The sequence below is a fragment of the Canis lupus genome, chromosome 22 (assembly GCF_003254725.2).
Source record: "Canis lupus dingo isolate Sandy chromosome 22, ASM325472v2, whole genome shotgun sequence".
Lineage (NCBI taxonomy): Eukaryota > Metazoa > Chordata > Mammalia > Carnivora > Canidae > Canis > Canis lupus.
In genome coordinates this window covers 9314794-9330006 of record NC_064264.1, presented here as the reverse complement: position 1 = coordinate 9330006, position 15213 = coordinate 9314794, and the positions used below count along the sequence as shown (strand labels likewise).

The following is a 15213-nucleotide window of genomic DNA, read 5'->3' as shown; positions in this document are numbered from 1 at the left end:
CAAGCCCCGCCCTGCAGGTTTGTCGCCAGCAGGGCAAGTCCACCTGAGACTCAGCACAGCAGGCCCCACCCCAGAACACCAGCACAATCTCCTCAAGGGCACTAAGGCTACTGATCACATAGTGCTGCAAACCTTCAGCTCTAGGGGAAATAGGATCTATCTTCTTCTTCTTTTTTCTTTTTTAAGATTTTATTTACTTATTCGACAGGTGCAGAGAGAGATACCGCATGCACACAAGCAGAGGGAAAGGCAGAGGGAGAGGGAGACACAGGCTCCCTGGCTGAGCAGGGAGCCCCAAGCAGGGCCCAATTCCAGGACCCTGGGATCATGACTTGAGCCAAAGGCAGATGCTTAGCTGACTGAGCCACCCAGGTGGCCCTGGATCTAGCTTATTAAAAAACAACAAAACAAAAAACAAAACATCAACAACAGACCAAAACACACCTAGTTAAAACCTTGCCACACACCAGGAAAGGCCTAAACACCCCTCACTGCAGGCAAGGAGAAACTGCAGAGGATTCACCTGAGGGAAGGAGCAGCCAAAACAAAACAGCAGAGTGCACACTCTGAAACACCTGAAGGACCAGGCCCAAGACAGTATAGGTCCCTTTTTCTTTTTCTTTTTTTTTTTTTTTTTTTTGGACCTCTTCTTAATATAGCCATTACTGTCAGGAGCAGGAATATAACAGGCTTTCCTAACAATCACACGCAAAGACAAACAAAAAACAGTGATCTAGACAAAATGACAAGATGGGAGGAATTCATCCCAAAAGAAAGAATAGGAAGAAGTAACGGCCAGGGATTTAATCAATACAGATATAAGATGCCTGAACCAAGAATTTAAAACAACTTATAAGGGATACTGAGCTGAGAAAAGCATAGAAGACACCAGAGAATCCCTTACTGCAGAGATAATAGAATTAAAAACCTGGTCAAGCTAAAATAAAAAATGCCATAACCAAGATGCAAAACTGACTGGATGCAATGATAATGAAGATGGATGAAATCAAGGATATAGATACAGAAGATAAAATTATGGAAAATAATGAAGCTGAAAAGAGGGAAAGAAAGGTATTAGATCATGAATGTAGAGTCAGAGTTAGGGAACTCAGTGACTCTTTAAAGCATTATAACACTTGTATCATAGGAGTCCCAGAAGAAGAAAAGGGGGCAGAAGGTTTAGTTGAGCAAATTATAGCTAAAAACTTCCCTAATATGGGGAAGGAAAACAGACATCAAAATCCAAGAAGCACAGAGAACTCCCATTAAATTCAACAAAAGCTAGTCATCACTAAGACATATCATAGTCAAATTCACAAAATACACGAATAAGGAGCGAATTCTGAAAGCAAGGGAAAAATATCCTTAACCTACAAGGGAAGACATCTCAGATTCCCAACAGATCTATCCACAGAAACCTGACAGGCCAGACAGGACTAGCAGGATATATTTAATTGCTGAATGGGAAAAATATGCAGCCGAGAATATTTTATCCAGCAAAGCTGTCATTCAGAATAGAAGGAGAGATAAAGAGTTCCAAGACAAGCAAAAACTAAAGGAGTTTGTGACCACTAAACTAACCCTGCAAAAATACTAAAGAGGACTCTTTGAGCAGGGAAAAAAAGACCAAAAGTAACAAAAACTAGAAAGGAAGAGAGAACACCATCAGAAACACCAACTTTACAGGTAACACAATGGACACTAAATTCATATTCATCAAGAATTACTCTGAATGTAAATGGACTAAATGCTCCAATTAAAAGACATAGGGTGTTAGAATGGATAAAAAGGAGGACCCATCTATATGCTGCCTATAAGAGACTCATTTTAGACCCAAAGACATTTACAAATTAAAAGTGAAGGGATGGAGAAATATGTGGCATGCTAATGGACATCAAAAGAAAGCCATACTTATATCTGACAAATTAGAGCTAAACCAAAGACTGTACCAAGAGATGAAGAAGGATACTCTATCATAAATAAGGAGTCTATCCATCAGGAATATTTAACAATTATAAATATTTATGTCCCCAACTTGGGAGCACCCAAATATGTAAATCAATAAATAGCAAACACAAACTAATTGATAATAATACAACAATTGTAGGGGACTTTAATACCCCACTCACAGCAGTGGACAGATCATCTAAGTAGAAAATCAACAAGGAAACAAGGGCTTTGAATGACACACTGGGCCAGATGGACTTAACAGATATATTCAGAACATTCCATCCTAAAGCAGAATACACATTCTTTACGAGTGCACACAGAACATTCTGCAGGACAGATCACATAGTGGGTCACAAATCAGTCCTCAACAAATACAAAGAGACTGAGGTCATACCATACATAGTTTCCGACCACAATGCTATGAATCTTGAAGTCAACCACAAGAAAAAATTTAGAAAGACCACAAATGCATGTAGGTGAAAGAAACATCCTACTAAAGAATCAATGGGTTAACCAAGAATGTAAGAAGAAATTTTTAAAAATACATGGAAGCAAATGAAAATGAAAACATGACAGTCAAAAACCACTGAAATTCAGCAAAGGCAGTCCTCAAAGGAAAGTATATTGCAATACAGGCCTACTTCAAGAAGCAAGAAAAGTCTCAAGTAAACAACGTAACCTTACACCTAAAGGAGTTAGAAAAGGAACAGAAAATAAAGCCTAAAGCCAGCAGAAGGGAAATAAATATTAGAACAGAAATAAATGATATAAAAACAAACAAACAAAAAACAGTAGAACAGATCAACAAAACTAAGAGCTGGTTCTTTGAAAGAATCAATAAAATTGATAAACCCTTAGCTAGACTTATCAAAAAGAAAAGAGAAAGCACCCAAATAAACAAAATCTTGGATAAAAGAGAAGAGATCATAAGCAATACCACAGAAATGAAAACAATTATAACACAATATTATGAGCAATTATATGCCAATGAACTGGGCAATCTGGAAGAAGTAGACAAATTCCTAGAAATGTACAAACTACTAAAACTGAAACAAGAATAGAAAATTTGAACAGACCTATAAGCAGTAACTAAATCAAATCAGTAATTAAAATCTCCCAACAAAAAGTCCAAGTCCAGGGCCAGGGAAATTCTACCAAACATTTAAAGAAGAATTAATACTCATTCTTCTGAAACTTCCAAAAAACAGAAATGGAAGGCACCTGGGTGGCTCAGTGGTTGAGCTTCTGCCTTCGGTTCAGGGCATGATCCTAGGGTCCTGGGATCGAGTCCCACATCAGGCTCCCCTCAGGGAGCCTGCTTCTTCCTCTGCCTGTCTCTGCCTCTCTGCCTGTGTGTGTCTCTCATGAATAAAAAATAAAAAAAATCTTAACCCTCTCCCCCAAAAAACTGAAAACAGAAATAGAAGGAAAACTTCCAAATTCATTCTATGAGGCCAACATTACCTTGATTCCAAAACCAAAGAACCCATTCTGATAAGGACACTTACAGGCCAATATCCCTGATGAACATGATGCAAAAATTCTCAACCAGATACTAGCAAATTAGATCCAACAGTATACTAAGAGGATTATTCACCACACTCAAGTGGGATTTATTCTTGGGCTGCAGAGGTAGTTCAACATCTGCAAATCAATTAACATGATATACTACATTAATAAAAGAAAGGATAAGAACCATATGATTCTCTTAAAAGATGCAGAAAAAAAGCATTTGCCAAAATACAGAATCCATTCTTGATAAAAACCCTCAACAAAGTAGGCTTAGATGAAACATACCTCAACATCATAAAAGCCAAGAATGAAAGACCCATAGCTAGTATTATCCCCAATAGGGAAAAACTGAGAGGACCGGAACAAGACAGGGATGTCCATTCTCACCACTGTTGTTTAACATAGTACTATAAATCCTAGCAATCAGACAACAGAAAGAAATAAATAGCATCCAAATTGGCAAGGAAGAAATCAAATTCTCACTATTTGCAGATGTTATACTCTATATAGAAAACCCAAAGGACTCCACCAAAAGATTGCTAGAACTGATATAGGAATTCAGCAAAGTCATCAACATGCAGAAATTCGTTGCATTTGTATACACCAACAACGAAGCAGCAGAAAAAGAAATCAAGGGATTATCAAAAGATGAATGGATAAAGATGTGGTCTATGTATACGATGGAATATTCCTCAGCCATTAGAAACGACAAATACCTACCATTTGCTTCGACGTGGATGGAACTGGAGGGTATTATGCTGAGTGAAATAAGTCAATCGGAGAAGGACAAACATTATATGGTCTCATTCATTTGGGGAATATAAAAAGTAGTGAAAGGGAATAAAGGGGAAAGGAGAAAAACTAGGTGGGAAATATCAGAAAGGGAGACAGAACATGAAAGACTCCTAACTCTGGGAAACGAACTAGGGGTGGTGGAAGGGGAGGTGGGCAGGGGGTGGGGGTGACTGGGTGATGGGCACTGAGGTGGGCACTTGACGGGATGAGCACTGGGTGTTATTCTATGTGCTGACAAATTGAACACCAATAAAAAATAAATAAATAAAAAAAGAAATCATGGAATTGATCCCATTTACAATTGCACCAAAATCCATAGGGATACCTAGGAATAAACCTAACCAAGATGTAAAAGATCTATACTCTGGAAACTATGGAACATTTATGAAAGAAATTGAAGAGGACACAAAGAAACGGAAAAACATTCCATGCTCCTGAATTGGAAGAACATTGTTAAAATGTCTATACTACCCAAAGCCATCTACATATTTAATGCAACCCCTATTCTGTACCGTTGATCTATGTGTCTCCTTTTGTGCCAGTACACAAAGATAAATTCAAAATGGATGAAAGACTTAAATGTAAGACAGAAACCCATCAAAATCCTAGAGGAGAACACAGGCAGCAATCTCTCTGACCTCGGCTGCTGCAACTTCTCACTAGACATGTCTCTGGAGGCAAGGAAAACAAAAGCATAAATGAAATCATGGGACATCATCAAGATAAAAAAGCTTCTGCACAGCAAAGGAAACAATCAACAAAACTAAAAGGCAGCCTACAGAATGAGAGAGGATATTTGCAAATGACATTATCTGATAAAAGGTTAGTACCCAAAATCTATAAAGAACTTACCAAACTCAACCCCCTGAAAAACAAATTATCCAGTTAAAAAATGGGCAGAAGATAGGAATAGACGTTTTTGCAAAGAAGACATTCAGATGGCTAACAGACACATGAAAAGATGCTTAACATCACTCATCATCAGGGAAATACAAATCAAAACCATGATGAGATACCACCTCACACTTGTCAGGATGGCTAAAATTAACAACACAAGAAACAACAGGTGTTGGAAAGGATGCGGAGAGAGGGGAACCCTCTTACATTGTTGTTTGGCACGCAAACTGGTGCAGCCACAGTGGGAAACAGTATGGAAGTTCCTCAAAGAGTTAAAAATAGAAGTACCCTTTGATCCAGCAATTGCACTACTAGGTATCTACCCAAAGGATACAAAAATACAGACTGGAAAGGGTACATGCATGCCAATGTTTATAGCAGCATTATCAACAATAGTCAAACTTGGAAGAGGCCAAATGTCCACTGACTGATGAATGGATAACAAAGATGTGGCAAATATATACAATGGAATATTATTACTCAGCCATCAAAAAGAATGAAATCTTGCCACTTGCAATGATGTGGACAGAGCTACAGTGTATGATGCTAAGCAAAATAAGTCAGTCGGAGAAAGGTAAATACCATATGATTTCATTCATATATGGAATTTAAGAAACAAAACAAAGAAAAATGGAGGCAAAAAACCAGACTCTTAAATATTTAGAGCAAAATGGTGGTTACCAGAGGGGTTGTAGGTGATGGGGATTAAGAGTACACTTAATGTGATGAGCACTGAATAATGTATAAAATTGTTAAATTACTATATATACATTACATATATATATACACTATATTATATATTTGAAACTAACATACCACTAAGTTAATTACATGGCAATTAAAAATAAATACAATGAAAAGAGAAAAATAAAAATGAATAAACAGTTGACCCTTGAACAACACTCGTTTGAACTGCACAAGTTCACTTATATAAATTCTTTTTATAGTATAGTATTATAAATGTATTTTCTCTTCCTTTTGATTTTCTTAATAACCTTTCTTCTAGCTTAATTTATTATAAGAATGCAGTATACAACTCAAAATATGTGTTAATCACTATTTATGATATTGGCATGGCTTTTGGTCAACAGTAGGCTATTAGTAATTAAATTTTAAGATAGTCAAAAGTTGTGTATTTTTGACTGCCAAGAGTTGGGGGGGTTGGCACCCCTAATTTCCATGTTGTTCAAGGGTCGATTTTGTATAGAAAGCAATGAAAAGAAATCATTTAAAACTCTTTACAAGGGAGACTTTAGAATGAATGTTTCTCAGTTGTCCTGGCTCTGTATTCAGCTAATCCCACATCTAATCATACATATTTTCATTAGCCAACTTCTGGGTTTGTGTGGCTTTTAGCCCAAATCTGGACCTGAAATAGTGACCCTTCAAATTTCAGGTTGTGCTATTCTTAACTTTACAGCTATCACCCTGAAGGTTTGTTTCTCATCCTGCTCTCAGGTACATTAGAGGTGAAAAGTACTTTTCTTTCTGAACCACAAAAGCCAAAAACCATATTAGCTTAGGCCAGCTAAGTTGTTTATGGCAACTATTTTGGTGGAAATTTTAAAAAATTCCTACAAAATTCTACTCTCCAAAAACAAAACAAAACAAAATTCTACTCCCCAAATTATGTTTTCACCCTAAGTAAGCTACAATCTATACTTGCTAATATTTTTAGTAGGAATGCCTAGGCTTCACCTCTATTGGTTTTCTCTTATCTGCTTTACTGCAGTCATGTGTTTGGGCTGGGGCACCAACTTGCTTTCATCTTCAGGCATTTGCCTGGAGCTGTCTTGAATCTGGTATTCTTTTTGCACCACCCAAAAGATATGAAAATATTCATTTCGAGAAGGCTAGACATTCATAAGCTTTCCTTCAAATTTCTCTTCTTCTCAGCTGACCAGTAGTAAGTTTTGCTTATACATTGGTACTATTCCTATCCAGTGCCTAAGGTCAGAATTTTTAGCTTAAGACTTACTTATCAGCTCAGTAATTCCCAAGGGAATCACTTCATTATATGTTTTGATATACTTTCTGCTGAGGAATATTTAATCATAAGTATTCCCTTAAGAATAGAGAATTTGGGTAGGGGGGAGATAGGCTGAATATTAGAAGAGCTATTGAAATAAGATGCTGGAGTTGTGAAAAACTGTAAAAGGACTTTGAAAAATCAAAAACTTCTCTCAGTGTTGTTTCAGTACTCTACAGGAGGTTCCAAAATTCTAGGTAGGAATAGTACCAAGAGGGTATTTAATATACATTTGCTAAATAACTACATTATTACTTAAAAGATTTTCAATTATAGGGATCCCTGGGTGGCGCAAAGGTTTAGCGCCTGCCTTTGGACCAGGGCGCGATCCTGGAGACCCGGGATCGAATCCCACGTCAGGCTCCCGGCATGGAGCCTGCTTCTCCCTCTGCCTATGTCTCTGCCTCTCTCTCTCTCTCTCTATCATAAATAAAAAAAAATAAAAATAAATAAAAAAAAGATTTTCAACTATAAATGAGAACAAATATACCATGTATCATTCTAAATAGCCCATTAAAGAAAATTAACATCTCTGAACTTGAGATGCATCTTATCCTTATTGGCATATGATAACTTAATTGGTACTATTTTTTATATTTCTTCATAGCAACAAAATAGTGATTTCTCTTTCAATTGATGGGTTCTTAGATTAGATGAAATAGTTCTTAGATTAGATGAAATAAATTATACATAATCAAAGATTAAATAAAAATCCTGTAATCTTAAAAGTACAAAATGATATAAAAATTAAATCTGATTTGGAAGAATTAGGGATTATCTATAATCTATGATGATGAAGGAATACATTGTAAGAACTACAGAAGTCCACTTTCATTAATTAGTAAGAAACTAAAAAGCCTGCTTTATTTGTTTATTTATTTATTTTTTAAAATATTTTTTTACCTCTTCATGAGAGACACAGAGAGAGAGGCAGACACACAGGTAGAGGGAGGATCCAATCCCGGATCCTGGGATCTTCGCCCTGAGCCAAAGGCAGACGCTCAAATGCTGAGCCACCCAGGCATCCCTAAAAAGCCTGCTTTAAAGTAGAAAATATTAATTTGTCTTCATCTCAATTTGATAAATTTCACTAAAAAAGGTAACTTTTCCCTGAACAAACATTTAACCGTAACCCCATGGTACCACTCTTCCAATGGCTGAAAAATGGAGTTCTATAGAAGCATTAGGTTAGAAAAAAAATATGTCTTCAGAGTCCATGTAAAAGAGGGAAATGGAAAAATGACCTATAGCTCTCACTTTCAAGTCTAACAGGGACATAGTTCCCATTCTAAGGGTTGTGGAGTAGACAGATTAGAAGAAAGGCTCAGTTTTCTTTGCAATAGATACTGAAGTCACAGTAAACCTCAAAGTACACAGTTGACTTAAGAAATCACCTGCTCATAACATGGATTCATAAGCCCTAGTAGGCCTTGTAATACATGGCCTAAGGGAAGGTTTGAGGGTAAGCCTTAGGGCCTCTTTTAGATCAAAGAATCGATCTTAAGTGGCTAAAAAATAATTTAGCCCAAGGTGAGTTTGGCAACAAAAATATTGGTCACTTTTTGTAAAGTCAGTAATTTATAGCTGCACAAAGATATGTTTTTAAAATATTCTGGTTCATTTTTGTCATAATTTTTATTACTTTTACCTTTTTCTCATTTTAATTTTTAATTCAGCTTAAGCTCATTATTACTATTCTGGACAGTTTATAATATAGAATATCCCACAATACAGGGTTGAAGCACAACACACTAAGTATCCAAAAATTTGTGGATTTCTTAGGTAAATTATGGTAAACTACAAAAAGTATCACCTCATTTTTGGTGAAAAAAGATACATTTCTATATGCATAGAAGAGCAAATTTGAAAAGATATACAGCAAAGATATATGCCAACACAAATTGAACACCAATAAAAAATAAATTAAAAAAAAAAAGATATATGCCAACAGTGGTTACTGGGAATGGTTATAAATGTTTTCTGTTCTTTTGTGTATATATTCTGTTTACAGTTTCTTTTTAAAATTTTTTTAAATTTATTTTTTTAAAGGTTTTATTTATTTATTCATGAGACACACACACAGAGAGGCAGAGACATAGGCAGAGGGAGAAGCAGGCTCCCAGCAGGAAACATGATGTGGGACTTGATCCCAGGACCCCAGGATCACACCCTGGGCTGAAGGCAGAAGCTCAACCACTGAGCCACCCAGATGCCCCAGTTTTTAGTTTCTTAGGGAGTAAAAATCAAAGAAATCTTGAGAGGCATTATAAAATTATCCTGTTGCTGGATATTTAGGCTACATCAACTTTTGCTATTACAAACAGAGAACAAGCAATAATAATTGGCTGACAATGAATTTAAAATTTAAAGGTGACATCTGATTTCAAGATGGCCTCCTCTTTCTTTTAAAAATGACACTAAAACAAGAAAAAGAAATGTAAATACAAAATAAAAACAGGTGATGCACAGAGCCCCAAACACAATATATAAAGGCAGAAAGCCTATGGAAGAAGGGTAAATGACTCAGCAGTGGGGAGGAAGGTGAGACGTTACTCCTTGTAGTTGGATAGCTGACCAGAAACAAGCCTTTTTGCCCTGCTGAGTAGCAGAAAGGCTCAGGAACTGAGGCACCAGGTACTTAGAAGTTGAGGACTAAAATCAGAAAGTCCTGAAGTAGATCTCTAAGTCCCTTCCCTCTGTCTGTAGAAGGCAAAAGGTATAGTCTTTAGAGAATTAAACAAGGGAAGTTTGACTTGACACTTGGCACAAAGGAAATTAAATATGAGACATGGGAAAGAAAACAAGAGGATTAAGGAAGTTTGCTTACTAAATGGTGAGACCTTGACCTTACTCTTAAATGTAATCTCAGAGGATCCTATCAGGAGAAAACAAACTACTCAAGTGAAAAGATCTACAATCTTTGACATTTGGAAGTTCCTAATAAGAAAGTGAATTAGAAAAGATCTACAAACCTTGACATTTGGGAGTTCCTAATAAAAAAGTGAATTAATCATCTAACTGCCCTAAAGTGAAACTTACTAGCGGGTAAGTGGCACCCAAGCACTTAAGAGTTTTTAGAACCTCACTGTTATTGTGTATATATCAAGACAGTAAAGAATTCCTTGACCTTTCTGACCAGAAATTAAGAGTGAAACAGAAAAAAATAAACTGAAAGGAAACAGAGACATTGTATGAAGGAGGAGAAAACTTCAGGGAAACTAAAATTCATATATTTGAATAAAAAAAGAACAATGCATCAATAATAACAAAAGGATGTTATAAAAATGGGACAATTCTGAAAATAAAGAATTTGTGAATATTTTTAAAAAGAACAAATTTTTAAAATTTAGTAAAAGTGTTGGGGGAAAAAAACCTAAAACCAAAGTGATGAACAATTTGAGAGAAAATAAAAGAAGACAAACAGTAAATCCAAGAGATCTAACATCTGACTAACAGAAATTCCAGGAATAACAAAGAAAACAGTGAATAAGAAATAACTGAAGAAAAGATTTCAGAACTAAAGGGCAGGAGTCTCCATATTGAAGGCAACAAACAGAACGAATGGGTTAAGCCTCTGACTCTTGATCTAAGCTCGGGATTGTGAATTCAAAATTTAAATTCTGAAAATTAAATTTTAATTAAAAATATTAGAAATAATGAATGACAAAAGTGTAAAATGTTCTAAGAGGACATGGTTTCCAACCAAGTATTCATCCCCAGTGAATTAGGAGATCAGAATAAAGCTATTTTCAGAATATGTTCATCTCATGCATCTCTTCTCAGGAAATCACTTGAAGGACTTCACTAAAATGAAGGAGTAAACTAAGAGAGATGAGATGGGACCTAAGATATAAGAGGCTCCAGCACAGAATAGGGTGGAAAGGAATTCCCTGTCAGTGTCCAGAACAACCTCTGCATTGCAGCCCTGGAGAGCAACTGCTCCAGACTAAAGCACGATAACGGAGGGCTCTATCAGAGATCGTGCCACAATGCATTAGCCCAATAGAAAATCTAGTTAATTCTATTCTACAGAACTTCTGGAAGAACAAGGAAGACTGAATCAAAGAGAAGTAAGCAAATATAAAAATGATGAAGTAATTATTAACCCTAAGAAATGAAATCACAGTATAGTCTCTCCCCTGCTATCAGAAAGAAGAACATTCCTATAAGATCTTTCATAGGCCAAATGTTGTAAAGTGAAGAGCAATTATCACTAAGTTACACGGAAAATTTTTTGAGCATTCCCAGACCCCCAAAAAAACTCTGTTATTAAAACACATCTTTCTAATGGATATACAAAATAAATTGAGAAAATAAACTGAGATAAAGCCCAGATGCTCACAGAGTTCAAAGCTGTGGTAGCTTAATGCTGAGATGCTGAGTGTAGTTCCCGGGGAAGGAGCTTCATGGGGCCACTCTCACTGCACAGAGTGCTCGAAGCCTCTATAACACTTAGCTGCAAAATAAATGCTGAACACTATTTCGCTTTTTACCTTTTTTTTTTTTTTTTTTTTGTAAAAATGAAAATCTGTTTTAGATTTCTTTTGGTTGGTGAAAACTTGTATAACGTAGGTTTTTCATAAAAGTGAAGTGGCTTAATGTGAATTTCTGAAAAGCAGGAGGATACCTGTAAGCTACTTGGCTCAGCAGTGAACACTATTCACTTACTCTTTACATGAAAGTGATAAAGATTAGTTTTGCCAAAATATACATAAATATTTTAGGAAAAGAGGATATTATGAGAGCCATAAGCTTCATCTACTAGACTAATAAGTCAGTGTATATATATATATATATATATATATACACACATATATATGATCTTATAGCTAAGTTATCAGCAGCGTACAATTTGCGTATCATTTAGAAACACGAGGTAATTACCAGAAAAAAATAGCAAGAGTTTAAATTGGTTGCCTGCAGGTAATTAGGATCAAGGAAAGAGGGAAGGGGAGTAAAAAGAGGTCCAAGAAGCTGCTGGGTTTTGGTACAGGACTTTACCACTGGCGTTTAAAACCGTTTAATATAGGGACATCTGGACGGCTCAGTGGTTAAGCATCTGCCTTTGGCTCAGGTTGTGATCCTGGGGTCCTGGGATTGAGTCCTGCATCGGGCTCCCCGCAGGAAGCCTGCTTCTCCCTCTTCCTATGTCTCTGCCTCTCTCTCCGTGTCTCTCATGAATGAATAAATAAAATCGTAAAAACAAACAAAAAACTCATTTAATATATAACAAAAATTAATTTTAAAAGGAAAGAAAAAAAAAAAAAAAAAAAAAAAAAAAAAAAAAAAAAAAATAAAAGGAAAGAAATTGTAAAAGCTTACATTTTAGTTTAAAATCTAAAAAATGATAGAAATATTTTAAAATCACAGTAAAGACTACAAAACTACCTCATAGTACACCAAAATTACCAATATTCAAAATAACAACAATAATACAACACAGACCAGTGGAGCTAGTGGTCAGTCTATAAGATGACAAAAGATCCACTGCAGTGGCATGTCCACTACTGCTTTCAAGTTTTGTTTTTAGGCTGGGACACCTCTGCTGTCCAGTATACTTTGGCGGCTTCTCTGAATAGGTCCTCTCACTGTATCCTTTGAGAAAGGTGCCTTTTCTAAACAGAAGTGGAATATGATCATATTGGGGACCTCAGACCCACGACTCCAGAGTCATCTTTAAAAGGTCTTTGTGAAAAACGAGACACTGATACAAAACTGTTTTCTTCACGATGTTGAACAGTTTTGGATGATGTAAAACCGGGTCAAAAGTACAAAAGCAAAGGGACCTGATTACCTGTGGGGATATGGACAAGTCTGACAGCACTATCAGTTGTATTAACATGCTGTCCTCCTGCTCCTTTGGCCCGAAATGTATCTATTCGCAAATCCTTGGGGTCCACCTTCACATCTACCTAGAACGAAAGGTATGGAGTAAATTCAACAATACTTTAATACTAAATTTATTTCAAGATTTTTCAAATAAACCGTGCTGTCTTGTTCTAAGTCATAGCCATTAGACTAAGAAATAGCTTATACCAATGAAAGAACAACAAACTCCCTATTCCAATGGGTTCTATTTTTTTGACATTGACTTATGATGCTGTGAGATCACTGAGTTATGTCATCTTACAAGTTTCATTATCCATCATCCCACAAAGTCACAGCACAGGAAATATCTCTCTGTATGTGTGTTTGTGTGTGTATACATAAAGTTGATCCTCCTTATTCCCGGATTCTGTATCTGTAAATTCACCTACTTTATTTGATCCCCCAAATCAATCATTGCAGCATTTTCACAGTCACTAGCAGACATGCACAGGGCAGCACAAAATCCAAGTTGCTCTATATGTGCGCATTTCCAAGCTGATGTTGAACAAGGTGATGCTTTGCTTTCGTTTTTCAGTGTGAACAAAAATGAAAACAGGAAGGGGTAGAGCAGTATAGTACAAGAAACTCTGGCTCTCATGTTAGTTGGATGGGGTGTGAACCCCAATTCTGGCATCTGTTAGTGAAGTGGCCTCAGGTAAGTCACCCAACACTTCTGAACTTCATTGTCTTTTTGTAAAATAAAGAAAAACAGAATCTACCAGGATGGACTACATTTTGCAGTTTTTAAATTTTATTATTTATTTATTTGGATGGATTATTTTTAAGATTATTTATGTAATATACATAGATATAGGAACATATATATAGGTATATATGTATATACATGCACACATATATATCCTCTGGGGGAAATGATGGTTCAATATTTGCTAAATCCGTGTTTTCTGAGACTTTACAGAACATAAGCACCATGAACAATGAGAATCTACTGTGTGTGTATGTGTGTGTGTGTGTGTGTGTGCGCGTGTGCATGCATGCACGCACTGATCTACGGACTGAATGGAGGCGTCCAAAAAGATATGTTCATGTTCTAACCACTAGAACCTCATTTGGAAAAAGATCTTTTCATGTTCTAACCACTAGAACTTCATTTGGAAAAAGAGCTTTTGCAGCTGTAATTGAGTTAAGGTGAGATCATCCTGGGGGTGCCTGGGTGGCTCAGTCAGTTAAGCGTCTACCTTCACCTTGGGTCATGATCTGGGGTCCTGGGATTGAGCTCCCTGCTTGGTGGGAAGCCTGCTTCTCCCTATACCTTTGCTTGCTATTCCTCCTGCTTGTGCTCACTCTCTTTCTGTTACATAAATAAGTAAATACAATATTAAAAAAAAAGAAAAAAAGATGAGATCATCCTGGATTACTCAGTGAGGCACTAAATCCAATGAGAAGTGTCCTCAGACAGCCGGAGGAGAAAGAAGAGGAGAGGAACACATGCATTCAGAGTCATACAGCTTCAAGCCAAAGAACACCTGGAAACTAGGAGAGATAGGGGAATATTCTCTCCCCGAAGCTTTGTGGGGAGCACAGCTCTGGCAATTCCTTGAGTGGACTCCTGACCTCTAGAACTGTGAGAGAATAAATTCTTATTGTTTTAAAACCCTATGCTTGTGGTAACTTGTTACCCACACACAAAAAAATAGTTACAAAATACACTGTTTTTCAGGGGAGAATTAACATCTTATTTCACATTTACCATTCACTTGTATGAATGACAGCAAGTGTGACTCCTTATAAAGCACAGTAATAACAGTTTTTGAATCTAATATACAACCTGGTTATTCTTTTGTTTCCTCTAAATGAGTACTATACTGTGAAGAAAAAGATTATGCAGCTTTTGTTAAAATATGCCAGTGTTGGCTACCTCAAAATTTCAATAAACACTAAAGGGATGAAGAATAATTTCCCATTTTTTGCAGTTACAGTATATGAAATAGTTATATAGCAAATATATGCATATTCTATGTCATATTCTCCCCCAAATGTTATAGAAATTACCTAATGACTATTGGGAAATCCTGAACAAAGAACCAGTGACTTAATAATATACAGAGAACTTTAAATGTCAAGAGAATAAGACTTTGCTCTTTTATGAAAATGAAACTACTACATGAGTTTAATTTTCAAGAATATAAAGAAAATAAGGG

At 36.3% G+C, this 15213-nt stretch overlaps 1 protein-coding gene across 7 annotated transcripts in view; it reads right to left on the bottom strand.

The window, feature by feature from the left end:
* Positions 1 to 15213, bottom strand: part of MTRF1 (mitochondrial translation release factor 1) — a 49299-nt gene that overhangs the window by 9110 nt on the left and 24976 nt on the right. For all 7 annotated transcript variants that reach the window (XM_025478155.3, XM_025478156.3, XM_025478159.3 and 4 more), the window contains exon 7: positions 12978 to 13095. In XM_025478155.3, coding sequence (XP_025333940.1) covers positions 12978 to 13095 — 118 coding nt within the window. The remainder of the gene's footprint in view (positions 1 to 12977; positions 13096 to 15213) is intronic.